Source organism: Hyperolius riggenbachi, chromosome 10 (assembly GCF_040937935.1).
Source record: "Hyperolius riggenbachi isolate aHypRig1 chromosome 10, aHypRig1.pri, whole genome shotgun sequence".
Taxonomy (NCBI): Eukaryota; Metazoa; Chordata; class Amphibia; order Anura; family Hyperoliidae; genus Hyperolius; species Hyperolius riggenbachi.
Genome location: NC_090655.1, coordinates 225642875 through 225670368, shown reverse-complemented (window position 1 = coordinate 225670368; position 27494 = coordinate 225642875). Strand labels below are relative to the sequence as shown.

Genomic DNA, 27494 nt, shown 5'->3' with positions numbered 1-27494 from the left:
CTCCAATCCATCCTACAGAACCCTTTTGATTTCCTTGTGGTATTCCATTTAATTTCATTTACTGCACAAATGAATTAAGGCTGCAGTTTTTTTGTTATCCACAAGGAGGTGCTCGCAGTCACACACAGTGGAACGCACAGATAGGAAGTCCAGGGCGGCATAGGAGGAGGAAGTAAGGAAGGAGACAATTGCTGGGACTGAGGTAACTAGTACTGGTTCTTTCTCTTGCTTGGATCTAGCATCTATTATTAGATATCACATTGCATACAGATATATATGTATATATACCTCTGACAGTGCAATACAGAGAGCACTGATCTATCCACATTGTTTTTTGTATAAGAGAAAAGCTTACTCTATTATGTACTCATGTTTTTTGTATAAGAGAAAAGCTTACTCTATTATGTACTCACCAGTGTGTGTGTCATACATTATTATTTATATAGCAGTGACATTTTCCTGAGCACTGTACAGAGATTACTACTGGTCCATTCACATTAGTCTCAGCACTACAGGAGCTTACACTCTAATGTCCCCATCATACATATACTCTATGGGAAGAAGCTGGCTTTCCTACCAGTATGACTGATTTTTTAGGACATTTGAGCAGCCAGAGGACCCCGCACAAGAACAGGGGTAGCGTACACTCTCTTTCAGCTGTTAGAACCATGATGTGTGTCAGTCCCATGACCCTAATACTGTATGGCCATCCTGCATAGCTGCTGACCTGTACTTCCAGGGTAGGATTCTGGGCGCTAGTCTAGTTTAGGGGACCTAACAAGAAACCTCATAGGGAAAATCGATTAACATGATTGGGTGGAGAGCAACCTCTCAACCTGCTAGGTTACATACAGATTGCATTAAACTATGCCTACACTATTCAGCCTAACACATAATTTTGTGCTGTATTGTTCCCTATGAGGGTTCCTGCTGGGAGTGGACTAGTGCCAGATCCTGATATCATCCAGGTAAACAAATGCATAGTACTGTATAATTTGCTCAGCGTATTGTCACACTGCAAATTCCAGTTGGTTTTTTGAATATTAGTGGGGGGAGAGCAGAGGGGTGTTAACATACCCACAACTTTTTGGAAAGTTATGGTGACACGTTTAGTGAAAAAATGTTTAGGCAAAGACTGTGCCCCTTAATATCTCTCGTTATAAGAAGCCCCTGGAGAGATTTTATCACCTACACACAAATAAAATAAAGTGTACAGGCAGTCCCTGGCTTACGAACGCCCGACTTATGAACTACCTGCCGATACTAATGGCATGAATTCTGTGTTTCCATGGAAACAAGTCCAAACATTTTTTCTTCAAATTGGACTTGTAGTTTTTGAGAAAATCGATTAAAATGGCTTTTAAACTTGTAAAAGCCGGTGCAGAGGTGACACAAGGGGGACACTGGAGGCACGGGGGGGGGGGGGGGGGGGGGCACAGAAGAGGTGCAGAGGATAGAAATGGCACAGTGTTATGACCTAAGAACAGATTCAGGTTAAGAATGAACCTACAGTCCCTATCTCGTTCGTTAACCGGAGACTAGCTGTAAATATTAAATTGAAAGCTATGATATATAAGTCTTGAAAATGGAACACAACCAGCACCAAGAACTCTTTTTGTGCAACTGTCTGCAGGTAACAACCATTTTCAGAGCCAGTGTTTAGGACACGAAGATCTCTACGAGGACGTCAAGATGGAGAACGAGCCTCCCCTCACATCACCAGGTAAGAGGAGACTTTGTTGTAAAGGAGAGAGAGCTGTACAGCTGATGTGGCTATTCTCACCATGACAATCTCTTGGTCTTTTCAGTGGGAAGTGATGCTAGGTTTTAAAGTGCATCCGAGATAAACTTTTACTCATTGCATAATTGTGTACCTTACATATAGTTTATAGGGCATTCCTCAAGCCAAATACTTTTTTTTTGTTTTGTTTTAATACTCTAATTCCCTATAAAGTAAACAAGCCTCACCCACAACTTTTTCAGAGTGCATTGGCACTGTAGCAAGGGCTTATGGGAGCTCAGTCTGGGCAGGAGGAGGAGTTACTAGCCAGAGATTTCAGAGGCAGAGGGGTGGGTGGAGGAAGAGAGGGGACTTAATTTGTCACAGGCTGTGGTGGGGGACATTGTTATGTGATTTTTTGTTTGGGTTACATTGTATCCCAGCTCCTGACTAAGCCCAAATGGGTAAACATGTTGAGCTCTTTATTGCGCCTCCTTATTAACAGGAGGTAACTTGCGCTATTTAAGTTAGTTAATCAACACCATTATGTGTAAATAAATAGTAAATTATATTTAGTTGGCGTGTGTGTTTCCTACAGTTGGATCCAGTAACAGAAACCCACTAGAAAGATGCACAGGTCCCCTTTACTCCCGGTATTGTACACAGGAGGATCCCAGCATCCCACACCATTATCAGGTAGGTGGAGCTGAGGGTGTCATCAGATACTAAAGTGACTCTTCACTATGCCAATTATAGAGAAACTGTGTGGAATTCATTCATCTATATTGTGGTCTTGTTTTAGGAAGAAAAGCGAGCAAAATTTAAAGAGGAACCAGAAGAAACGTATGTGAGGGGTGATGAGCCATATAAGGAGGAGGAGGAAATTCCTTCACAGATCAGCACAGGTCAGTAATAAACACTGAAGAGAAAAATACAAAATACAGTGTTCTCCCCGGAATTTTTCCTCCAGCCCAGTGGCATGAAAAAGTAGCCGGGGGGGGGGGCGGGACAGGAGAATGCAGGGCCGGTGCTTCTCTATGTAACTCTTACAGCATAGAAGGCGGATAAGGAGGTGAGCTGATGATAGCCGGGTGGTGACCAAAATTAGCTGAGTGTAGCACCCAGCTAAAAGAGCCTGGGGAGAACACTGAAAATAGTCACTAGAGGAGAACTGAGTATAGCCAATGATGCAACTTCTTAAAACAAAAAAGGAAAAGACAAACCTGCACCTTCTGGCATAATAAATCTTATTCACATTAAAGGGAAGGTTCAGGGACTGTTTAAAAAAAATAAAAATCCACATCCACTTACCTGGGGCTTCCTCCAGCCCGTGGCAGGCAGAAGGTGCAGTCGGCGCCGCTCCGCAGGCTGCCGGTGGTCTCCGGTGGCCGACCCGACCTGGCCAGGCCGGCGGCCAGGTCGAGCTCCTTCCGCGTTCCAAAATGCGCCTCACGGCGGCGCGCTGACGTCATCGGACGTCCTCCGGGCTTTACTGCGCAGGCTCAGAACTACTGAGCCTGTGCAGTAAAGCCCGGAGGACGTCCGATGACGTCAGCGCGCCGCCGTGAGGCGCATTTTGGAACGCGGAAGGAGCCCGAACTGGCCGCCGGCCTAGCCAGGTCGGGTCGGCCACCGGAGACCACCGGCAGCCTGCGGAGCAACGCCGAGGGCACCTCCTGCCTGCCACGGGCTGGAGGAAGCCCCAGGTAAGTGGATGCGGATTTTTATTTTTTTTAAAAAGTCCCTGAACCTTCCCTTTAAGGCACAAAACAAAATTTGCCTAACTGTCTCTAGAAGTATGAAGCAAAGCATGCTGGGAAAGAGTGGCTCAGCTCAGCACTCGTCCCTGCAGCTGCTTAAAGGGTACCCGAAGTGACATGATGAGATAGACATGTGTATGTACAGTGCCTAGCACGCAAATAACTATGCTGTGTTCCTTTTTTTCTTTTTCTGCCTGAAAGAGTTAAATATCAGGTATGTAAGTGGCTGACTCAGTCCTGACTCACACAGGAAGTGACTAAGTGTGACCCTCAATGATAAGAAATTCCCCTTTTTATCTCTTTCTTGCTCTCAGAAGCCATTTTCTGCTAGGAAAGTGTTTTATAGTTGGGATTTCTCATCAGTGAGGGTCACACTGTAGTCACTTCCTGTCTGAGTCAGGACTGAGTCAGCCACTTACACACCTGATATTTAACTCTTTCAGACAGAGAAAGAAAAAAAGGAACACAGTCTAGTTATTTGTGTGCCAGGCACTGTACATACCCATGTCTCATCATGTCACATGTCACTTCTGGTATCTTTTAATAGCGTACTGGTTAAGGGCTTTGCCTTTGACACAGGAGACCAGAGTTCGAATCTCCTGTTCAGTAAGCCAGCACGGAGTTCAGTAATTCAGCAAGGAGTCATTGGGCAAGTCTTCCTAACACTGCTACTGCTATAGAGTGCACCCTAGTGGCTGCAGCTCAAGCACTGGGTCTGCCAAGAGAAAGTGCAATATAAATATTCTGTGTCGTGTCTTATTGTGAGAGGAGGAAAACTTTTTACTAGGTTGCAATGAGGGCTGTGGAGTTGGAGTCGGAGTCGGGGCAGTTTTGGGTGCCTGGAGTCGGAGTCGGGAAAAAATGCTCCGACTCCGACTCCTAATGAATATAAACTGTAATTAAAATAGAAAATATGATAAAATGTTCTAATTCTCAGATAATAGTCATCATAAATAATTTATACATACAGTAATAGCTGTGCTTAGTCCACAAAAATGAACTAAACCAATCAAAATTAGTTACTTGTGCTGCTTCAATAAAGCAGTCCCCATATTTTTAAAGTCAGATATACACATCTGATTGTGACTGTATATATGATGTGTACACAGGAATGCCTTATATATACTAAATAACATCTATGCTGTAAGTATAAAGCCTGATGTGTAGCTGTGTCACTAATAGAGATGGTCAATTAGATGGAAATAATTCTGCGTTGATTCTGATTTATGCAAATGTACTCTTTGCTCATGAAATCAAATAATTTGATATGCTAAAATTTGGTTTGGTAACTACGAATTAAATGGTACCTGAGATGGATGAAAAGAAAAGTGTTATACATACCTGGGGCTTCTTCCAGCCCCCTTCAGGCTAATCAGTCCCTCGCTGTCCACGTCCACCACCTGGATCTTCTGCTATGAGTCCTGGTAATTCAGCCAGTCAGCGTAGTCCGGCCGCATGCCGCTTCCACAGCCAGGAGCGTTCTGCACCTGTGCAACAGTGCTGCACAGGTGTAGTGCGCTTCCGGCAGCAGAGTGTGTGTATGCGCACTACGCCAGACTGGCTCAAGTACCTGGACTCATAACAGAAGATCCAGGTGGCAGAGGAGGACAGCGAGGGACTGATTAGCCTGAAGGGGGCTGGAGGAAGCCCCAGGTATGTATAAAACTTGAATTTCATCTGTCTCAGGTTTACTTTGTTACACAGTAGTACTATACTCTACATATGCACTCTCCACCGAGCTGCAGGGAATCCACTGAGAATGTTGAGCACATTGAACACAGAGGTGTTGTCTATCACCCATAAACCTGGTTCAGATTGTGCATGAAGAATGTGTAATAGAGGAAGAATCCCCTTATTCCCCTGCAGAGTACCTGCACATCACTCTTACATGTACCCACAGTTACATTGCCTAGGGCCTGATAGATGTTCTTTGTTCCGGTCTGTACCTTTTACAAGTACTCTTACCAAGGACTAGTTTTAGTCTATGACTAAAGGGAATAAATATGGCAGTCTCCATATCCTTCTCACTTCAGTTGTCCTTTAAAATTCCTAAGCGTTGGCAGTTAAGAGACGAATTTCATGTTACATACTTTAAATTAACAAGATTGTAATATGCAAATTAGAGGAGTCGGTGGAATCCTAAACTGAGGAGTCGGAGTCGGTGGATTTTTGTACCGACTCCACAGCCCTGGTTGCCATCTGTGGCAGCAGGGCCGCCGGCCACGAAAGTTACTCCAGTTTCCTCCACCTTCCCCAGCATGCCTTGCTTCATACTACTAGAGGGAGTTAAGTACAATGTGTTGTGCGTCTTAATGTGAATTAACTTTTGATACGCCTTAGGAGGCACGTTTATCTTTAGACAGTTGCATCGTTGGCTATCCTCAGTTCTCTTCTAGTGACTGGCTTTCCTGATTAGTATTATTTTGTATTATGTGTTTTATGATCAGATTGGTCCGATATTGGTGGGACATTAGGGGGTCCGGCACAGCGAGTCTGTGTTTCACCTGTCGACATATCTGGTTGGTGTATCCTTTTGATTGTCAGTAATAAATGCTAAATACAGAAAATATTCACCACTTCTCCCTCTTCAATCTCTTCAACAATCTCCTCTTCACCTTGTCAATCGGTCTGTGTGTTTCCTATAGGTGGATCCGGTTACAGAAATCCACCAGAAAGATGTACAGGTCCTCTTTATTCCCGGAATTGTACACAGGAAGATCCCACCATCCCCCAACATTATCAGGTAGGCGGAACTATCTAAGGGTCTCTTACCAGATACCCCAGTGATTTCCCCACAATCGTATTCTATTGTGTAATTAGGAGTGAGTCATGTGAAACGCTTAGTCTGATGTGTGCGAAAAAAATTTATGATATAATGATTTGTATGTGTAGTACAGCTAAGAAATAATACATTACGAGCAGAGACATAAGTCTAATATTGTGTCCAGTACAGGAAGAGTTAAGACACTCCAGTTGTTATCTATGCAAAAGAGCCATTGACCTCCACGACTTTCAAAATCGCAGAGAGCTCTGTCTTCTGAAGCTTGTTATATCAACTGTCAGTCACTGTATTTTCTTTTTCTCTGCAGAGAAGGGTTCAATAGTTCATAAGCCTGCTGTGTCAAATTATTTAGAATGCTGAGTAGTTGTGTAAACTGCAAATATTAGATAATGATGCAATATTATAAAAAACACTCTATAACTGAACATAAAAATATGAGAATATTTTCTTTGCTACTAATGTTCTAGTAATTATCCATACTACACATACAATTCATTATATCATCATTTTTTTTTATCGCTTCAGTGTCTAACAATGTAATGCCAATTTGTAGCGGTTCTTTTAACCACTTGCCGACCAGGGCTTCCTGCAGTGATCGATGCTGCTTGGGCTCTCCAGCCCGCAGCACCGATCAGGAGTGAGCCAGGGCGATCAGACTACCCCCCTTTTTTCCCCACTAGGGGGATGTCCTGCTGGGGGGGTCTGATCGCCGCCGGTTCTGTTCGTTCGGCGGGGGGGGCTACTCAAAGCCCCCCTCCGCAGCCATTTTCCGCCTCCGTCCCCCTCCGGCGTTTCCCTTCCTCCTATGGGCAGCGCAGGACGGAGATCCGTCCTGCGCCGCCTACAACAGATGCCGGCGAATGAGAATGCGGCGATCCCCGGCCAATCAGAGGCCGGGGATCGCCGATCTGCCTTACGGCGCTGCTGCGCAGCAGCGCCGTATGATGTAAACAGCGGGGATTTCTTCCCCGCCTGTTTACATATTGCCGGCGAGCCGCGAGCAGCGGCTCTCCGGCTGTTCACGGAGACACCCTCCGTGAACTGACATGGAAAGGCCGCTCGATCGAGCGGCCGTTTCCATGGTAACCCGCAGACGACCAGTTTACGCCAATCGGCGTTAGCTGGTCGTCAAGAGGTTAAGTGGAGGTAAGTCACCACCCTCCTTTGTTAAACAGTTTCACAACTTGCTTCTCCAACATTAAGCTAGCTTGACCCTACCTTGGTGGTTAGTAGGTTCCTCTTTTACCAACTCCTCCTCCCTTTTTTTATTTTTTGGAGAGCCGAGTGTGGAGAGGGTCACGTTTCACACCTGCACAGAGGTTGGTTGTCTGTCAGACAGCCCTTTTTTGTGAGTACCCTTCTTTTGCTTATCTACTGTTATTCTGAAATTAGATTGTCCAACTAGGTATTTTGACTCTTCCCTCCCTCTGTAGCCAGGCAGAGTGATGTACGGTATGTGTAGCTGGTGTAAATCTGTACAGGATGTATATTTATCTGCGTGGCCTGCTTTTCTGACTTGTGGAATATGTTATTTTACAAGGTCTGCATAGCGTGGAATATAATTTTAGGCTCCGGTCACTGGATCAAGTCATTTGGGTGCGGGGATCGGCAGGCGTCTAATAGACACATGTGTGTGAACACGAGCCCGGCTCTCACTTGCACCTATGGAAATAAGTGGCATCGGGATTTACAGAAGCATTTAACGGACTCCCAATGGGAAAAAAATATTAATTTTGGCAGGTAAATCTTCTCTGTCCACTGGAATTCAGGAATGCTTATATAAATTAGTAACTAGGTGCTATTATACTCCAAACAGACTGGAGGTCATGGTCCTGGCTCGGATTGGAGATGCCGGAGAGGGGGACCTTGCTGCTTATATTTTGGGAATGCCAGAATATCCATTTTGGGTTGAAGCAAAGAAACATATATTAAAGTTCTAATAGATATTGTTCCAGTAGAAGATTGATCCAAGCTTCTCAACCCATGGAGCATTATGAGCAATAGGAGGTCTCTGATAGTAAAGCTGATTAATGACAAGACAAGACAAATAACATTTATATTGCGCTTTTCTCCTTGCGGACTCAAAGCGCCAGAGCAGAGCAGCAGCCACTAGGGCGCGCTCTATTGGCAGTAGCAGTGTAAGGGAGACTTGCCAAAGGTCTCCTACTGAATTAGTGCTGGCTTACTGAACAGGCAGAGCCGAGATTCGAACCCTGGTCTCCTGTGTCAGAGGCAGAGCCCTTAACCATTACACCATCAGCCAACTGCCCCCAGGATACTTATTGGTAGACAATGGAAGTCAACGCAGGACCCAATGATAGGGAAATGGCTGGGGAGGTTGCTCATATATAGGATGGAGCAATACACTGAAACAGGGTATTATAGGCAGACGCTAGGCACAGGTTAGTATCTGTAGGGAACCCGGGCAAGAATGGGATGAAGGCAGGAAATGAGGCACTTGGGATAAGGAAGATATGGAGTTTCTTCCCACCACTGTACTAACATGTAAATAAATCAATAAGGAGAAGACACTCAACAGGCTTTTTAACTTGTGTTTATCAAATCTTCAGCAGTTACACAACATGTTTCAGGGTGACCCCCCCTTCATCAGGTGTACACACTCCCAATGAATCTCAGTGACTAAATACACTGATGAGCCCTTTCCCATGAGAAATCTTTTCCTTTTCACAAACGGATCATCAGGGGAGTCTGTATGGCTGATATTGTGGTAAAACCCCTCCCACACTGTGATGTCAGCACCTAGGTACTGACATCACACTGTGGGAGCCTTGTTGCTTTGTAGGAAATAACAGCTGTTTCCAACTGACAAAAAAAGCAGCATTTCCTTCCACAGATATCACCTGCCAGCAGTAAAGATGTCACCATATGAGACATTTCAGAATGTAAATCAGGGAGATTAAAGATTTTACAATGGGCAAACACTGACATAATTATTGTAAAAATTAAGCACGTTTTTCATTGTTATTTTCACTGTAGTCCCTCTTTAAAGAGACACTATAGTGAAAAAAATATATGATATAATGAATTGGTTGTGTAGTACGGATAATTACTAGGACATTAGTAGAAAAGGAAATATTCTCATATTTTTATTTTCAGTTACCGTATATAGTGTTTTTTTTATAACATTGCATCATTCTCATAATATTTGCAGTTTACACACTACTCCGCATTCTAAATGATTTTACAGAGCAGGCCAGTGAACTATTGACCTGTCCTCTGCAGAAGAAAAAGAAAATACAGTTACAGACAGTTGAGATAACAAGCTTCAGAAGACAGAGCTCTCTGTGACTTTGAAAGTCGTGGAGCTCAATGGCTCTATTGCATAGATAACAACTGGAGTTTCTTAGCTCTTCCTGTACTGGAAACAATATTAGACTTATGTCTCTGCTCGTAATGTTCTATTTCTTAGCTATACTACACATACAAATCATAATTTTTTTTTCCGCTTCAGTGTCTCTTTAAGGTATACAGTATATGTTTTTTTTCTTTCTACACTTTAGTGTATATAGTATATGGCTTTTTTCCTTACATTTTAGGGTGTATAGTATATTATTATTATTTTTTATTATTATTATTTATTTATAAAGCGCCAACATATTCCGTGGCGCTGTACAATGTAAGAAAACAAACAAGGGATACATAATGATACAGACAATGATATACATGAAATATGAACACTGATACAAGATACAGCACTGCTGATTACAACTTGATTTAACATGATGACTAAAATGTATAAATTTCTAACAGTGTGCAAGCAATTGAATTAATAACAGTCCATGACACAAAAGGGTGAGAGCCCTGCCCTTGCGAGCTTACAATCTAAAGGAATGGGGTGGAAACAAGAGGTGGGGGAAGTATACAGTATATGTACAGGCAGTGCGTAATTAGGTTATTTAGTGGGTGCATGGCCTAAGCTAGAGAATATGCTTGTTGGAAAAGGTGGGTTTTGAGGGAACGTTTAAAGATTTCGAAGGTGGGAGAGTGGCGGATGTGTTGTGGAAGGGCATTCCAGAGGAGGGGTGAGGCACGTGAGAAGTCTTGTACACGTGAATGTGAGGAGGTAATTGTAGAAGAGGATAGAAGAAGCTCGTGTGCAGATCTGAGATTGCGGTTGGGTTGGTATCTGGAGACTAGTGAGGAGATGTACAGGGGAGAGAGATTGTGGAGAGCTTTGTAGGTTATGGTTAAGAGTTTGAACTGAATCCTCTCATTAATTGGTAGGCAGTGAAGAGCTTGACAGAGAGGGTCAGCAGAAGAAGAGCGAGAGGAGAGATGAATGAGTCGAGCAGCAGAGTTCAGTACAGAATTGAGCGGTGTTAGTCGGTTAGTTGGAAGTCCACCAAGCAATATATTGCAATAGTCCAATCGAGATATAATAAGAGCATGTACTAACATTTTGGTTGTGTCATGGGAGAGAAAAGGTCGGATACGTGCTATGTTTTTCAGTTGGAAATGGCAGGAGCTGGTTAGGGAGTTAATGTGAGGAGTAAATGAGAGAGAAGAATCAAATATTACCCCCAAGCACCGTGCTTTGGGAACTGATGTTATAGACGTGTTGTTAACATTTATTGTAATATCAGGCAAAGGGGTGGACAGGGATGGTGGAAAGACTATTAGTTCAGTTTTATTCATATTAAGTTTTAAGAAGCGAGAGGACATGAAAGAGGAGATAGCGGACAGGCAGTCGGGAACCCGTGTGAGGAGGAAGTTAAGGTCTGGGGCCGAGAGGTACAGTTGTGTATCGTCTGCATATAGGTGGTATTGGAAACCAAATGAGCTGATTAAGTTACCAAGACCGTGCATGTAGATGGAGAAGAGAAGGGGACCGAGGACAGAGCCTTGAGGTACCCCTACAGACAGAGGATGTGAAGAGGAGGCCTGATCTGAATAAGAAACAGTGAAAGACCTTCCAGACAGGTAGGAAGATATCCAGGAGAGAGAGAGGTCCTTTATTCCTATAGATGAAAGGATCTGTAGGAGTAGAGTGTGGTCGACAGTGTCGAATGCTGATGACAGATCTAGAAGGATGAGTATGAAATAATAGCCTTTGGATTTAGCTGTGAGGAGATCATTAGCTACTTTGGTGAGGGCTGTTTCTGTGGAGTGGTTTGGCCGGAAGCCAGATTGGAACTGATCGAGCAAGGAATTTGCAGATAAATACTGACTTAGTTCTGCATGGATGTGGCGTTCAAGTAATTTAGATGCAAATGGAATAAGTGACACTGGGCGGTAGTTAGCAAGTTCGGTGGGGTCTAGAGATGGTTGGGGTCTAGTATATGGCATTTCTTGTCTACGTTTTAGGGTATATAGTATGATGTTCTTTTCCCCTACATTTTTATATATATATATATATTTATTTTTTTTCTCTACATTTAGGATATACAGTATATGGGGGTTGATTCACTAATCAAAATTGCATGAGTAACCTCCTGTTACTTGCGCTATTTCATCTTGCCTTAAATGTAAGTGTCTGCACGCTATGCGCACTAGTGGCCCCGTAGCGCGTTTAACACAGGAGCGCAGCGCACGCTATGCTGCGGTAGTGCAGCATAGCGAGCGTTAGTAACTTACGCCTGCTCCTTGCCAATAAAGGGTGCTCCACTCGTCCTGCTTTGAGCTCATTCGGATCCAGTAACTATAAAGGACGTGATCCCTGCACTTTGATTGGCCAGTAGGCTGCCTGTCAAGTGATTGGCAAATAGCGGCCGTAAGTTACTAGCGCTCACAATGCTGCACTACCCGCAGCATAGTGTGTGCTCCTGTGTTACGCGGGCTACGCGGCCACAAGTGCGCATAGCGTGCAGGCGCTTACATTTAAGGCATGCTGATGAAATAGAGTGAGTAACAGTTTGGTACTCGCGCTATTTTGGTTTGTGACTCCACCCCATTGGTGTTTCGTGGCTACATTATAGGGTTTACATATGCCAATTATTTCCCCCTATAATTAAGGGCATACAGTATATGGTGTTTATGGTCTACACTTTTATAGCCTAGTTTACTACCAACAAACTTCTGTTCTCTCTTTTATAAATATGACTTTAAAAAACTGGTGATTAAGATTCCCGTCTCTTTATAAATAGGCACCAAAGTTGTATTATCTGCGGGAACCTCTGTGGAGCTTATATAATCATATTCTTTCATTTTGGGTTTTATATCAGAGCGAAGAGATGATTATTATTAAAGTAGAGGTTAAAGAGGAGCCAGAAGAGACGTATGTGAGGGCTGATGAGCCGTGTGAAGAGAAGGGGGAAATTCCTTCACAGATCAGCACAGGTCAGTAATAAATACAGAAAAGGTTCACAGTTCTTCCTTCTTTAGTCTCTGCAATGATCTCCTTTTCTTTTCTACATCTCCACCGTCCATGGGCGCCCACAGAAAATTATTCAGAGGGGGGGGGGGTCAAAAAAGGGGGGAAGCCAAGCGGCGTGCATAGTGCGCCATGCCAAAGTACAGTGGGGAAAGTTGTGTGTAGAACGCCACACAAAAAATGGGCGTGTCCATGGACCAGGATGTGGGTGTGGTCATGGGTGGAGCCAAATTTACACGAATTTAGCAATGGTAAGACATTAGTCTAGGACTATAGTAGGAATTAGATTGTAAGCGCCTCCGACACAGGTGCCCCCAGTTTAGGTAGTGACAGGGACCCCCCTAGTTAAGGTGGTGACAGGAGTTCCCCCCCCCCCCCAGTTGAGGTAGTGAAGGCAAGGGAAAGGCAGCTTATGGCAAGGGGGGCCGTCTGCCCCATGTTGCCCAACGTGCGGACGCCCATGCCACCATGCTCAGTCAGTGTGTGTGTTTCCTACAGATGGATCCAGTCACAGAAACCCAGCAGAGAGATGTAGAGGTCCTCTTTACTCCAGGGATTGTCCACAGGTAGGTGACACAATCCCCCACCATTATCAGGTAGTTGGCATTTTGTGAGATATGTTCTTTCTTGAAGTGTCAGTCCACCAGAGCCTTTGTACTAAAAGAGTTATCATTTTAATGCTTTAGGGTGAAGAAGTGACTAATATGAAAGTGGAGGTTAAAGTAGACGATGAGACTTATGTGAAGGGTGAGTATCAATCAGGAGAAGAGGGAAATGGTATTGACTAGTAGATTTAGAATGACAATTTCAGACAGTGACATAACCTGAAAGTGAAACTCTCCAAACCTGGAGCGCCATATAACCATCTCCAAGGTCTTACAGTGAAAGATCGGGCTTCCGCCCAGCACTTCTGTATGAACTCAGCTGTGTTGAAGCTACCTTTGCACAGTTTGCACTGGAATAGCAGGTCAAAATATTACACAACACCTGTGTAATCTGTCTGTGTGTGCTTTGGTGCACGCTTTGAGAAATTCCTGCATCTAGCATTTTGGTGCTAGACTTCACTGGGTTCCTATTTTGGTGCATTTCTTTACTTTCGGGGTTGGGGTAACTTAGGGTTAATCATCCGCACATGCAGCCCAATAACGTGTCTTCCTTCCTTTCCCCAAGCAGTGCAGATAGTGCTCTCCAATCATTGGTGTTCAAAAAGGCTGAAATAAAACATTGCACCCCTTGTGAAGCCACTGGGATACATCCTATCCCCAGATACTGTACACCATATAAAATTCCTCCTCCATTCCTCAGTATAACAACATAGTACCAATAATATGAAGTTATACTGAGGACTGGAGATGGGACTTTCATATGGTTGCCAGTATCTCCTCATTTGTTGGTACTATGATGTTATATTGAGGAATGGAGATGGGCCTTTCATATGGTGTACAATATCTCCTCCTCATTTGCTGCTACCATGATGTTATACTGAGGAATGGAGATGGGCCTTTCATATGGTGTACAGTATCTCCTCCTGATTTGTTGGCACTATGATGTTATACTGAGGAATGGAGATGGGCCTTTCATATGGTGTACAGTATCTCCTCATTTGTTGGTACTATGATGTTATACTGAGGAATGGAGATGGGCCTTTCATATGGTGTACAGTATCTCCTCATTTGTTGGTACTATGATGTTATACTGAGGAATGGAGATGGGCCTTTCATATGGTGTACAGTATCTCCTCCTCATTTGTTGGTACTATAATGTTATGCTGAGGAATGAAGATGGGCCTTTCATATGGTGTACAGTATCTCCTCCTCATTTGTTGGTACTATGATGTTATACTGAGGAATGGAGATGGGCCTCTCATATGGTGTACAGTATCTCCTCCTCATTTGTTGGTACTATGATGTTATACTGAGGAATGGAGATGGGCCTCTCATATGGTGTACAGTATATCCTCCTCATTTGTTGGTACTATGATGTTATACTGAGGAATGGAGATGGGCCTTTCATATGGTGTACAGTATCTCCTCCTCATGTGTTGGTAATATGATGTTATACTGAGGAATGGAGATGGACCTTTCATATGGTGTACAGTATCTCCTCCTCATTTGTTGGTACTATGATGTTATACTGAGGAATGGAGATGGGCCTTTCATATGGTGTACAGTATCTCCCCCTCATTTGTTGGTGCTATGATGTTATACTGAGGAATGGAGATGGACCTTTCATATGGTGTACAGTATCTCCCCCTCATTTGTTGGTACTATGATGTTATACTGAGGAATGGAGATGGGCCTTTCATATGGTGTACAGTATCTCCCCCTCATTTGTTGGTACTATGATGTTATACTGAGGAATGGAGATGGGTCTTTCATATGGTGTACAGTATCACCTCCTCATTTGTTGGTGCTATGATGTTATACTGAGGAATGGAGATGGGCCTTTCATATGGTGTACAGTGTCTCCTCCTCATTTGTTGGTACTATAATGTTATGCTGAGGAATGAAGATGGGCCTTTCATATGGTGTACAGTATCTCCTCCTCATTTGTTGGTGCTATGATGTTATACTGAGGAATGGAGATGGGCCTTTCATATGGTGTGCAGTATCCCCTCCTCATTTGTTGGTACTATGATGTTATACTGAGGAATGGAGATGGGCCTCTCATATGGTGTACAGTATCTCCTCCTCATTTGTTGGTACTATAATGTTATACTGTGGAATGGAGATGTGCCTTTCATATGGTGTACAGTATCTCCTCCTCATTTGTTGGTACTATGAAGTTATACTGAGGAATGGAGATGGATCTTTCATATGGTGTACAGTATCTCCCCCTCATTTGTTGGTACTATGATGTTATACTGAGGAATGGAGATGGGCCTTTTATATGGAGTACAGTATCTCCTCCTCATTTGTTGGCACTATGATGTTATACTGAGGAATGGAGATGGGCCTCTCATATGGTGTACAGTATATCCTCCTCATTTGTTGGTACTATGATGTTATACTGAGGAATGGAGATGGGCCTTTCATATGGTGTACAGTATCTCCTCCTCATTTGTTGGTACTATGATGTTATAACTTCATGTTCCCAACAAATGAGGAGGAGATACTGTACACCATATGCAGGGCCAGATTTACCATAATGCACTCTAGGCGCGTGCCTACAAGCATCTAATGATGGAAAGGCGGCTCACTACTTCCCCAGAGCGCCTCCCTCCTTCCCTATGCAGAGTCCATGAGAGTATATACAGTGGGTTGCAGAAGTATTCGGCCCCCTTGAAGTTTTCCACATTTTGTCACATTACTGCCACAAACAGGCATCAATTTTATTGAAATTCGATGTGAAAGACCAATACAAAGTGGTGTACATGTGAGAAGTGGAACGAAAATCATACATGATTCCAAACATATTTTTACAAATCAATAACTGCAAAGTGGGGTGTGCGTAATTATTCGGCCCCCTGAGTCAATACTTTGTAGAACCGCCTTTTGCTGCAATTACAGCTGCCAGTCTTTTAGGGTATGTCTCTACCAGCTTTGCACATCTAGAGACTGAAATCCTTGCCCATTCTTCTTTGCAAAACAGCTCCAGCTCAGTCAGATTAGATGGACAGCGTTTGTGAACAGCAGTTTTCATATCTTGCCACAGATTCTCGATTAAATTTAGATCTGGACTTTGACTGGGACATTCTAACACATGGATATGTTTTGTTTTAAACCATTCCATTGTTGCCCTGGCTTTATGTTTAGGGTTATTGTCCTGCTGGAAGGTGAACCTCCGCTCCAGTCTCAAGTCTTTTGCAGTCTCCAAGAGGTTTTCTTCCAAGTTTGCCCTGTATTTGGCTTCATCCATCTTCCCATCAACTCTAACCAGCTTCCCTGTCCCTGCTGAAAAGATGCACCCCCGAGCATGATGATGCCACCACCATATTTGACAGTGGGGATGGTGTGTTCAGAGTGATGTGCAGTGTTAGTTTTCCGCCACACATAGCGTTTTGCATTTTGGCCAAAAAGTTCCATTTTGGTCTCATCTGACCAGAGCACCTTCTTCCACATGTTTGCTGTGTCCCCCACATGGCTTGTGGCAAACTGCAAACGGGACTTCTTATGCTTTTCTGTTACCAATGGCTTTCTTCTTGCCACTCTTCCATAAAGGCCAACTTTGTACAGTGCATGACTAATAGTCGTCCTATGGACAGAGTCTCCCACCTGAGCTGTAGATCTCTGCAGCTCGTCCAGAGTCACCATGGGCCTCTTGACTGCATTTCTGATCAGCGCTCTCCTTGTTTGGCCTGTGAGTTTAGGTGGACGGCCTTGTCTTGGTAGGTTTACAGTTGTGCCATACTCCTTTCATTTCTGAATGATCGCTTGAACAGTGCTCCGTGGGATGTTCAAGGCTTTGGAAATCTTTTTGTAGCCTAAGCCTGCTTTAAATTTCCACTTGATCCCTGACCTGTCTTGTGTGTTCTTTGGACTTCACGGTGTTGTTGCTCCCAATATTCTCTTAGACAACCTCTGAGGCCCTCACAGAGCAGCTGTATTTGTACTGACATTAGATTACACACAGGTGCACTCTATTTAGTCATTAGCACTCATCAGGCAATGTCTATAGGCAACTGACTGCACTCAGATCAAAGGGGGCCGAATAATTATGCACACACCTCTTTGCAGTTATTTATTTGTAAAAAATGTTTGGAATTATGTATGATTTTTGTTCCACTTCTCATGTGTACACCACTTTGTGTTGGTCTTTCATGTGGAATTCCAATAAAATTGATTCATGTTTGTTGCAGTAATATGACAAAATGTGGAAAACTTCAAGGGGGCCGAATACTTTTGCAAACCACTGTATAAGAGGTTACTCACCCTGCTCTCAGGATTTCACTGACGAGATCTCCCTTCAGTCATGGGCACCTCTAAATACTGATACTGAGGTTCCTCTAGCTACCTAATACTTTGGGATAACTCTAACTACTTAAAGGATACCAGATGTGGAAATAGTAAGAGAAAGGGGAGGAGCAGGCATGCACTATTACCTGTCCTGATGCCTGTTGATCCCACCCATTGTCCTTTCTGCCCCCTGCATTATGCTTAAAAGACCCCTGGGACCCTTTCCTGGGTCGCCGTAGTTTAGCTTTACTGTGCAGGCGCTGGCTGGACTTCGTGATTCCTACAGCACGCACTCTTGTCCGGGAGTGCTCTGCGCATGCGTATAATGTCACCACGTCATGCGTATGATGTCATACTCATGTGCAGAGTGCTCCTGGCCACAGGCGTGCACTGTAAGATGCACGCAGCCCAGCCAGCCCCTGCGCAGGAAAGCCCGACTACGGCGACTATTTTCACATCTGGTATCTTTTAATACTGAGGTTCCGCTAACTAATATTTGGGGGCACCTCTAGCTACTTGATATTGAGCGTACTTCTAGCTACCTAATGCTAAGGGGCACCTGTAGCTATCTATGACGGGCAAGGAAAGTAATGGTGTAGGGACAGCCAGTACACTTGTGGGGGTTTGTAGGTTCATGGAGGGTGAAATATAAGGTGCCAGGACAGCTGTTCTTACAGTCTCCTGTGAGGTAAATCTGGGCCTGACCATATGAAAGGCCCATCTCCATTCCTCTGTATAACATCATAGTACCAACAAATGAGGAGGAGATACTGTACACCATATAAAAAGGTCCATCTCCATTCCTCACTATAACACCATAGCACAACAAATGAGGAGGAGATACTGTACACCATATGAAAGGCCCATCTCCATTCCTCAGTATAACATCATTTTCCCAACAAATGAGGAGGAGATACTGTACACCATATGAAAGGCCCATCTCTATTCCTCAGTATAACATCATAGTACCAACAAATGAGGGGGTGATACTGTACCCCATATGAAAGGCCCATCTCCATTCCTCAGTATAACATCATAGTACCAACAAATGAGGAGGAGATACTGTACACCATATGAAAGGCCCATCTCCATTCCTCAGTATAACATCATAGTACCAACAAATGAGGAGGAGATACTGTACACCATATGAAAGGCCCATCTCCATTCCTCAGTATAACATCATAGCACAACAAATGAGGAGGAGAGACTGTTCACCATATGAAAGGCCCATCTCCATTCCTCAGTATAACATCATAGTACCAACAAATGAGGAGGAGATACTGTACACCATATGAAAGGTCCATCTCCATTCCTCAGTATAACATCATTTTCCCAACAAATGAGGAGGAGATACTGTACACCATATGAAAGGCCCATCTCTATTCCTCAGTATAACATCATAGCACCAACAAATGAGGATAAGATACTGTACCCCATATGAAAGGCCCATCTCCATTCCTCAGTATAACATCATAGTACCAACAAATGAGGAGGAGATACTGTACACCATATGAAAGGTCCATCTCCATTCCTCAGTATAACATCATTTTCCCAACAAATGAGGAGGAGATACTGTACACCATATGAAAGGCCCATCTCTATTCCTCAGTATAACATCATAGCACCAAAAAATGAGGATAAGATACTGTACCCCATATGAAAGGCCCATCTCCATTCCTCAGTATAACATCATAGTACCAACAAATGAGGAGGAGATACTGTACACCATATGAAAGGCCCATCTCCATTCCTCAGTATAACATCATAGTACCAACAAATGAGGAGGAGATACTGTACACCATATGAAAGGCCCGTCTCCATTCCTCAGTATAACATCATAGTACCAACAAATGAGGAGGAGGTGCTGTACACCATATGAAAGGCCCATCTCCATTCCTCAGTATAACATCATAGTACCAACAAATGAGGAGGAGATACTGTACACCATATGAAAGACCCATCTCCATTCCTCAGTATAATATCATGTTCCCAACAAATGAGGAGGAAGTCTTGTTTACACTTTATCCAATTCCTGTGCTTGTACTGGGGTTGCATGTGTACCCAGTTTGAGCTCTCTTATCTGTGACTACTAGACCAATATACATGACTCCACAGTATAAGCAAAAACAATGAATATGTTATTATTACCAATAGATGGACAGGATGTGGGGAACACCTCAGAGGAACGTCTTATTTCACCTTTAGATGATATTGCAGAAGATAGTGACGTCACACAATTTTCTCCAGGAGGAAACCCCATTCCTGGAAATACACATCACAGACTTTACCGTGAGGAGAGATCACCGGATCCCTCTAATCCTGAGGAATCTTCTGACAGATCACATCCTGTTACTACAAATATCCAGGCAAGATGTCACACTACCGATACATCAAGAAATCCATCACATCCTGAGGAATCTTCTACCAGGATATCTTGTCCTGCTCTTCAGGAAGTTGAGACGATATTTCCGGCTCCTGATTGGGATGAATGCTACAGTAACAATTCACACCTTTCTGTCCCTCTCACACAGCTCACAGACGATCGTCCTTTTTCATGTTCAGAGTGTGGGAAAGGCTTCAGTAGCAAAGGAAGTCTTATTAAGCACCAAAGGATTCACATTGGTGATCGTCCTTTTGTGTGTCTGGAGTGTGGTAAATGTTTTGTTCACAAACACCACCTTCACCGGCACCAGCGAGTTCACTCAGACGAGCGTCCATTTTCACCTCCTAAGGGTGGGAATAATGTCCCTCACAAAGCAGACCTTAAACCTCAGAGGCGTCAGACGGGTGAGCGCCCATTCTCATGTGCAGAGTGTGGGAAAGGTTTCTTTGATAAAGGAAACCTGGTGAGACACAACAGACGTCACACAGGTGAGAGACCTTTTTTATGTTCTGAGTGTGGCAAAGATTTCATTAATAAACAAGAGCTTCTTATACACCAGAGGCGTCACACAGGAGAGCGTCCATTTTCATGCTCAGAGTGTGGTAAAGGTTTCATTGATAAAGGACACCTTCTTAGACACCAAAGACGCCACACTGGGGAACGACCCTTTTTATGCTCAGAGTGTGGGAAATATTTCACTGAGAAGCAAGACCTCCTCAAGCACCAGAGGCGACACACAGGGGAGCGCCCCTTTTCATGTCCTGAGTGTGGGAAAGGTTTCACTCAGAAAAGAGACCTTTCTAAACACCAGAGGCGCCACACAGGGGAGCGTCCATTTACGTGTGCAGAATGTGGGAAAGGATTAATTGATAAGGGACAGCTTCTGAGACACCAGAAACAGCATGAAGGCGTGCGGCCATTTTCATGCTCAGATTGTGGGAAATGTTATACGGAGAGAGGAAATCTAATTAGACACCTGAAAACACACAGCCGCTGATGTCTTTGACATGGGTGTTGCTAACATTCCATAAGATGAATTGTTCTGTCAGGAGAAATATTGTTTAATACAGAGGAGAAGATAGGAAAACTTCTACCCACCCAAAGCTATAGGCAGAGTCATCGGCTGGCTTGTCTGTAGGAGTCTCCAATGGGGAGATCCTCCCACTATAATTCCAACCTCACTTCCTACTTACTTTCATAAGGGAAACGTGTTTAAAAAAACTTTATATAATGAATTGTATGTGTAGTACGGATAAGGAATAGAACATTGCTAGCAAAGAAAAGAGTCTCAGATTTTGACTTTCAGTTTTATAGCTTTTTAAAAAAAAATAGCATTGCATCATTCTGTAACAGCAGAACTTTTAAAAGCACACTGTCTTTTAAACTAACACAAAGCAAAATAATGACCCTTTGGACTTTCCTGCAGTAAAACCTTATCTCAAGCTGTCTATCGCTGTTTCTTGGCTGTTAAAGTGCTTCAGAAAACAGGACTGTATTTGACCTAAGAGGGGTGGACCAGCTCAGAGAAGCTCTTTTGCATAGATGACTGACGTTTCTTAACTCTTCCTGTACCTGGAAAACAATGACAATCTTTTCTTTACTGCTAATATTCTATTTCTTAGCTGTACTACACATACAATTATTTAGATTATACATTTATTTTTGATTCAGGTTTGCTTAAAGGGAAACCTGTAATGAGAGGCAGACAGAGGCTGCCATTGCTGACCTTCTATATTAGTCTAGTGTTTTGGCTGTCTGTTACGAAAGTTAAACAATAAAGATTATTTTTCAATGAGTATAAAAATGTTATAATGAACAGTGCTATCCGATTGAAAACAAAAACAAAACCCCACTGTGCACTGTAAAAATATAGAAGCATGTCAATGTATTGTAACATTGACTTTTGACAAACTTAGGGCAATACCAGTTAAGTAGGGGCTTATAAATAAACCTTTTTTTCTAGACTACCTTGCAGTTGGTACATCCCTGTACCACAGCCGTTCCTGCCAACTGCTGCATAAGTATGCAGGAACCCAATCACGGGGCAGCCACACTGTTAATCCAATCTCTTTTGTGCTACATGCTGGGGAGCTGCAAATGCAAAAGACATGTTGCCGAGGCAACGTTGGACATGCGCATGCGCTTCCCGGTATGAGCAGCTGTCCGATGATTGCTTGATTCTGTCTGCGGGGTCAGCTCTTTGAGGATTTCCCGAAGATCTCCTTTTTTGATACCTATGCAGCGGTTAGCAATAACGGCTGTGCCACTCCTGCCTCTAGAGCCGGAATGTACCATCTGTAAGATATGACACATTTTATATATCAGCAAAGAAGATAAAAGTTTAGGGTCCCTACTAACATAGTATTGCCCGAAGTCCGTCAAACTTCAGTGTTACAACACTCTAATAGACAGACACTCTTATAGAATTTCATAATTTTTTTTCTTTTTCGTGATGGATGCCCTTTACAGTTAATGGGAACCTTTTTTTTTCTTTTTTCTTTTTTTTTAAACCGATACCTAGGGAGTAACTAGAGCCTTCTCTTTCCTCTCCCGGTGCCCGTTCTAGCGAAAATACTTCTCTCTCCGCCAGCGAAGGGAGGCTTCGGAAGACGGGCCGCTCTATACTGCGCATGTATGAGCGCCCTCTCTCGCTGATTCTCAGTGTGAAGAACTCGGCTCCCGAAGACTTCCGAAGTCCCCCGCAGCGGGGTAATTAAAAGGGGGGGAGCCAGCGCTGCACTGAGGGCATCGGGAGAGGAGAGGCTCATTAGGACCCAAAGCCTTCCCTCTCCTTAGATAAGTATCTGGTTTCTTTTGTAAAAAAAAATTCCATTAGCTTTAAATACTTTGTTAGTTGTTGACTTGGAACGAGGCTCAATGAAGCCATTGGATCAGCATGATATCCAGGAAAAGGGGTTTCTTTATGCAAACTACCAGTGGCAGAGACCGCACATTTCTCATTCGTATTGGGGGAGGGGCACCTCCTAAGGATGGCAGCTGGTGTGCAGAGCTGGGGACACATGCAGAGACGTCATTCTCTTGGCTCTTTAGAGATGGAGGAAATCAGCAAAGCCTCTCGCACACTACATGCATTTGCAATTTTTGACACGATTATATATGTGATTCCCATTCGCGATTTTTAAACGGTACTGCATGATGTATTTTTTCTGTTTTTTCCTTGATGTGTTGCTAGCATCCAGGGAAAATCGGATTTGCGATTTACATTGTGCAAGAGGCGTAAGAGTCATAAAGCAAAGCTGAATTCACAATACAAAGTCTGTACAGTATATACAGCTTGGTCAAATCACAGCACTTCTGAAATGTCAAATTCATAAAGAGCTGATTCTTTCTTCATTTTAACACTTCCTGGTTCCCGGCCACGGTTACTGCTGGATTCTGGGATTGTAACGTCAGTCTGCAGACAGACACACTTCCCTCACACTCTTATAGCAGCTCTGCACTGACCCGTCTACAGAGGAGTGGTGGGGGGGAGAAATTGATGTAGCATTGGCAGCCAGGTGCTCAGGTTTTCAGTTTCTCTTCCTAGAGTTTTCACACCTGCAGCTGTACAGAGAGCATGCGTAATTCAGTATAGAGTAGCTTCACCAATCACCACTGCTGATGGAGGAGTGTGAAAAGCTATGTGAAAGAAATGCCTTTGTTTGGCCACAGAATCATAATACAGTATATAAATGTTTCTTTATTCAGGTTCACTTTTTATTTTACTTAAAGTTCCACATTTAGATGCAAAACATAGCAATGACAGAACGGTTATGGATGGTGCAATGATTTGTATTGGACTTTTGGTTTTGTACATGGGAGATCCACTAATAAAATATATTGCTTTATAACACTTTTTGTAGCTTTTATTACCTTTCTCTTTCTGTTAGATGATGTGTTTCTTTTCTAACCAGATGTATAAATATAAATTCTCAATCCAGTGACTGCCGGGGATGGCTGTACTGCCATGATAAGGGATGGTCAGTTAGATGCCAATAATGCAGAGTTGATGCAAAATTATGCACGTTTTGTATGCAAATATAGACAGTCTTGAAAATTTGCATAAATAGGCATTATCCAGTATTAATTTAGAATGATTGGAATATCACTGATCATTCATAGTTAGGGCCACCTCCTTACATACAGTGATGCTTAAATGTTTACAAACCCCTTTTAATTTTTTATTGTATATTTATCTGATTGTGACTTCATCTGATTCAAACAAGTCCTAAGGCCTGGGACCCACTAGCGGCACTGGACCCCCCGACAATCCACAGACAAGCTTGTTGGCGGGAGATGTGCGCAGGTGCACTAGTGCCTGCAGCACGTAATGATATTTACCATTGGGATCCCACGCAGTACCATCTCCCCCCTCGTGCGAGACGCCTGCGCAGTACAGCTGACCCAATTGGGTGCGGCTATTTCCATAAAAGCCTGAGGGGGGAGATGGTACTGCGCTGGATCGCAAAGATAAATATTGCCATCTGCTGCTGTTCGGGGGTCCCAGTGCTGGATCAGTGCTGCGCAGGAGGAAGGAGGAAGCCTCATTAGGATCCAGAGGCTTCCTCCTCCCAAGGTAAGTACCACTTTCTTTATTACAGGTTCTCTTTAAAGCAACTCTGAAGTTTGTTTAAAAAAATACTTTCATACTCACCTAAGAAGAAGGAAGACTCTGGATCCCACAGAGCCTTCCCTGTCCTCTCTCTGCGCCTTCATTCCAGCACTGTCCACCCGGTGAAATTATTCAACCTGCAGTGTGATACGTCTTCAGTCCTCATGCAGCCTTTGGGAGCACTTGTGCATGCGCCGTACAGATGTGTTTGTCTTCAGAAACACTCGGGGTGCTTCCATAGCCTTCTAGGGAGTCCCAAAGTTGCCAATTTTTAGTGGGGATGGAGAGAGAGCACCGGGAAGGATCCAGAGCCTTCTCCCTTCTTAGGTGAGTATCTATGTTTTTGTTTTCCCACATCACTTCAGGTTTGCTTCAACTACCTAAAGACCGCCCCACGCCAATGGGCGTGGACGCGGCGGCAGCCCCAGGACCGCCTAACGCTGATTGGTGTCAGGTCCTGGAGCCTGCTACTGAAGGATCTCCTCGGGGGGGCGGAGCTCCGCCCCGCTTTCAGTCTCCGAGCGGGAATTGGCGCTCGGGAGACTGTTAGAAGACGTAATCGCCGCCTATTTACATAGTGCAGCGCTTCGATCAGCAGCAGCGCTGTACTGGGGACAGCCGTGTCACACGGCTGTCCCCTCCATAGGCTGGACAGTGATCGGCTGTCATAGGCTGAAGCCTATAACAGCTGATCACCTTGATTGGCTGGCGGTGGGAGGGAGGAGGGGAAAAGAAATTTTTAAAAAGGCTATTTTTATTTAAAAAAAAAAAAAGGAAATAAATATTTATATAAAAAAAAGTAAACAAATGTGGAGCGATCAGACCCCACCAACAGAGAGCTCTGTTGGTGGGGGGGAAATCACTCGTGTGCGGTCCTGCAGCTTGGTCTTAAAGCTGCAGTGGCCAATTAGGGAAAAAACAGGCTGGTCTTTAGGGGGGTTTAACACTGCAGTCCTCAAGTGGTTAATCTACAGTCACTTAATATGCACTCAGTACCCTGTAATACACAGGGACAAGATTGGCAGCACTCTATCAGGCTGCAACTAAAATGAAACCAACAGAAGTATGCAGAGCTCCCCAGGGACTTAAATATACACCTTGAATACAAATCAGATGGAAAACTATGCACTAAACCCTAATCAAAATAAGTTGAATGCAAACTGATACACATGGATGCAGCTAGCCATAGGTACACTTACATACAGGAGATATTGGCAGCGCTTCCAAATACAGGCTGCATCCGAGTTGACCATCTGCATAGATGTGCAGAGCACACTACCCTGTAATGACAAAGTGGCCACAGACATACATAATCCATTTGTAACAACACTTGTAATTTAGCTCAGGTGGATTCCATGTCTCTTGATCACTGCAGTGCTGAGTAGGGACGGTCAATGAGATGCAAGTCATTCTAAGTTAATGCAGGGCTATGCAAATTCTTAAAGAGAACCAGCGGTGGGATTTGTAAATCTTAATAGGACCCAGAGGCATGTCATGTGCACAGTGATATGCCTCTGTGTCTTTTTATTGCCGCTGCCAGTCCCCCCTGCGCCCTACTGTACCCCCCAGAAAATATCTCCAGGCTAGCGACAATCTGCTTGTCGCTAGCCTGCTTTGTTTACCTAAAGATTGTCAATCAGCCACCTCTGCATTGCTGCCTCCATTACAGGCTCCCCCCCGCCCCACTCCCCGCCTCTGCAAGCTTCCTCCAATCAGAAACCAAGCCGCGACCCGGGAAGTACTCCCTGGTCGCGGCTTGGCTTCCGATTGGAGGAAGCTTGCAGAGGTGGGGAGCCTGTAATGGAGGCGGCGATGCGGAGGAGGCTGATTGACAAGCCTCAGGTGAACAAAGCAGGCTAGCGACTAGCAGATTGTCAATATCCTGGCAATATTTTCAGGGGGTGGGGGGAGACACGGTCTGGCAGTGGCGATAGAATGACACAGAGGCATGTCATTGTGCACATGACATGCCTCTGGGTCCTATTAAAATTTACAAATTCCGCCTCAGGTTCTCTTTAATGCACATTTATGCAGCCTTAGATTTATTGGGTGAAGACTGAAAATAAAGTTTTCTTCAAAAACACGTTTTCATCGAAAATCTAGCCAGGTAGAGATATACAAAAAATAAACAATTCCAATGAAATTTACTGTTTCGGACGCTTTGTTTACACCTCTGTGATGTGAGAAAGGGTGAGGTGCCTGAAACAGCAAGCTGTTACCATTGTTACAGCTTCATTGTACTGATTTGAATGTGTTACTGGCTAGCCTACTAAAAATCTCGTGCTACCTCTGCCTCTGATTTTATTTGTTTTTACCAAGAAAGAAGGACAGACTCCGGCACTCTCCGACATGAACTTCTTTTATTTAGCCACGACCAACACATACAGGTACACAGACAGCCCCGGGTCTACACCTGTTTCTCGTGCACAGCATGCCTCCTCAGGACACATGGGACCAGGTTTATTTGTCATCATTGCTATATTAGTCTGTGCAGAACTGATCAATGCAGGATTAGGTCTATTTTGCAACAGATGATCCTCATGTTCCTGGGTCAGTGTAATCCACTGTAACAACCCCACATTTATTTATATCAATGTTGGGTACAATCAGGGACGGATCTAGGGGGGGGGGGGGGGGGGGGCGAGCGGGTCTCTTGCCCCAGGCGCAGTTTGTTGAATTCTTAAAAAGGCGTCAAAACTGGATAGGGAAAGGCAGTTTAAGCGCCAAAACCTGTCCTTTAGGCACCAAAGCTGGATGAGGAATGGCAGTTTAGGCGCCAAAATCTGACCTTTAGGCACCAAAACTGGATGGGGAATGGCAGTTTAGGCGCCAAAACCTGACCTTGCCCCAGGCACCATTTGGTCTAGATCCGTCCCTGGGTACAATCAAGCTGGTTTAGTATAGGGAGATGTGTAGTCCAGAGAAGTCCCAAGACTTCCTATGGATACAGGAAAAATACAGAGAGAGACCAGGAGCCCCTTATGGTGTAGTATATTAATGTGAAGTTCTGG

General features: G+C 44.0%; 1 protein-coding gene across 4 annotated transcripts; it reads left to right on the top strand.

The window, feature by feature from the left end:
- Nucleotides 1-158: 158 nt before the first annotated feature.
- Nucleotides 159-23724, top strand: LOC137534631 (gastrula zinc finger protein XlCGF57.1-like). 4 transcript variants are annotated; one of them, XM_068256228.1, is made up of 9 exons: nt 159-202; nt 1634-1723; nt 2319-2416; nt 2523-2625; nt 6126-6223; nt 12445-12559; nt 13092-13159; nt 13280-13340; nt 19736-23724. In XM_068256228.1, the coding sequence occupies exons 2-9, from the start codon at nt 1693-1695 to the stop codon at nt 20866-20868; spliced, it is 1707 nt and encodes a 568-aa protein (XP_068112329.1). In that variant the 5' UTR covers nt 159-202; nt 1634-1692; the 3' UTR covers nt 20869-23724. The 4 variants fall into 4 exon arrangements, with proteins under 4 accessions (XP_068112329.1, XP_068112327.1, XP_068112328.1 ...); XM_068256226.1 differs by having other exon boundaries at nt 19643-23724; XM_068256227.1 differs by lacking the exon at nt 159-202 and adding an exon at nt 935-968 and having other exon boundaries at nt 19643-23724.
- Nucleotides 23725-27494: the final 3770 nt, after the last annotated feature.

Coding starts and splice junctions, on each gene's coding strand:
- LOC137534631 (XM_068256226.1), top strand. CDS start 1,693: ATGGAGAACGAGCCTCCCCTCACATCACCAG. Junction 2,417..2,522: donor GCATCCCACACCATTATCAG/GTAGGTGGAGCT, acceptor GTCTTGTTTTAG/GAAGAAAAGCGAGCAAAATT. Junction 13,160..13,279: donor ACTCCAGGGATTGTCCACAG/GTAGGTGACACA, acceptor TTAATGCTTTAG/GGTGAAGAAGTGACTAATAT.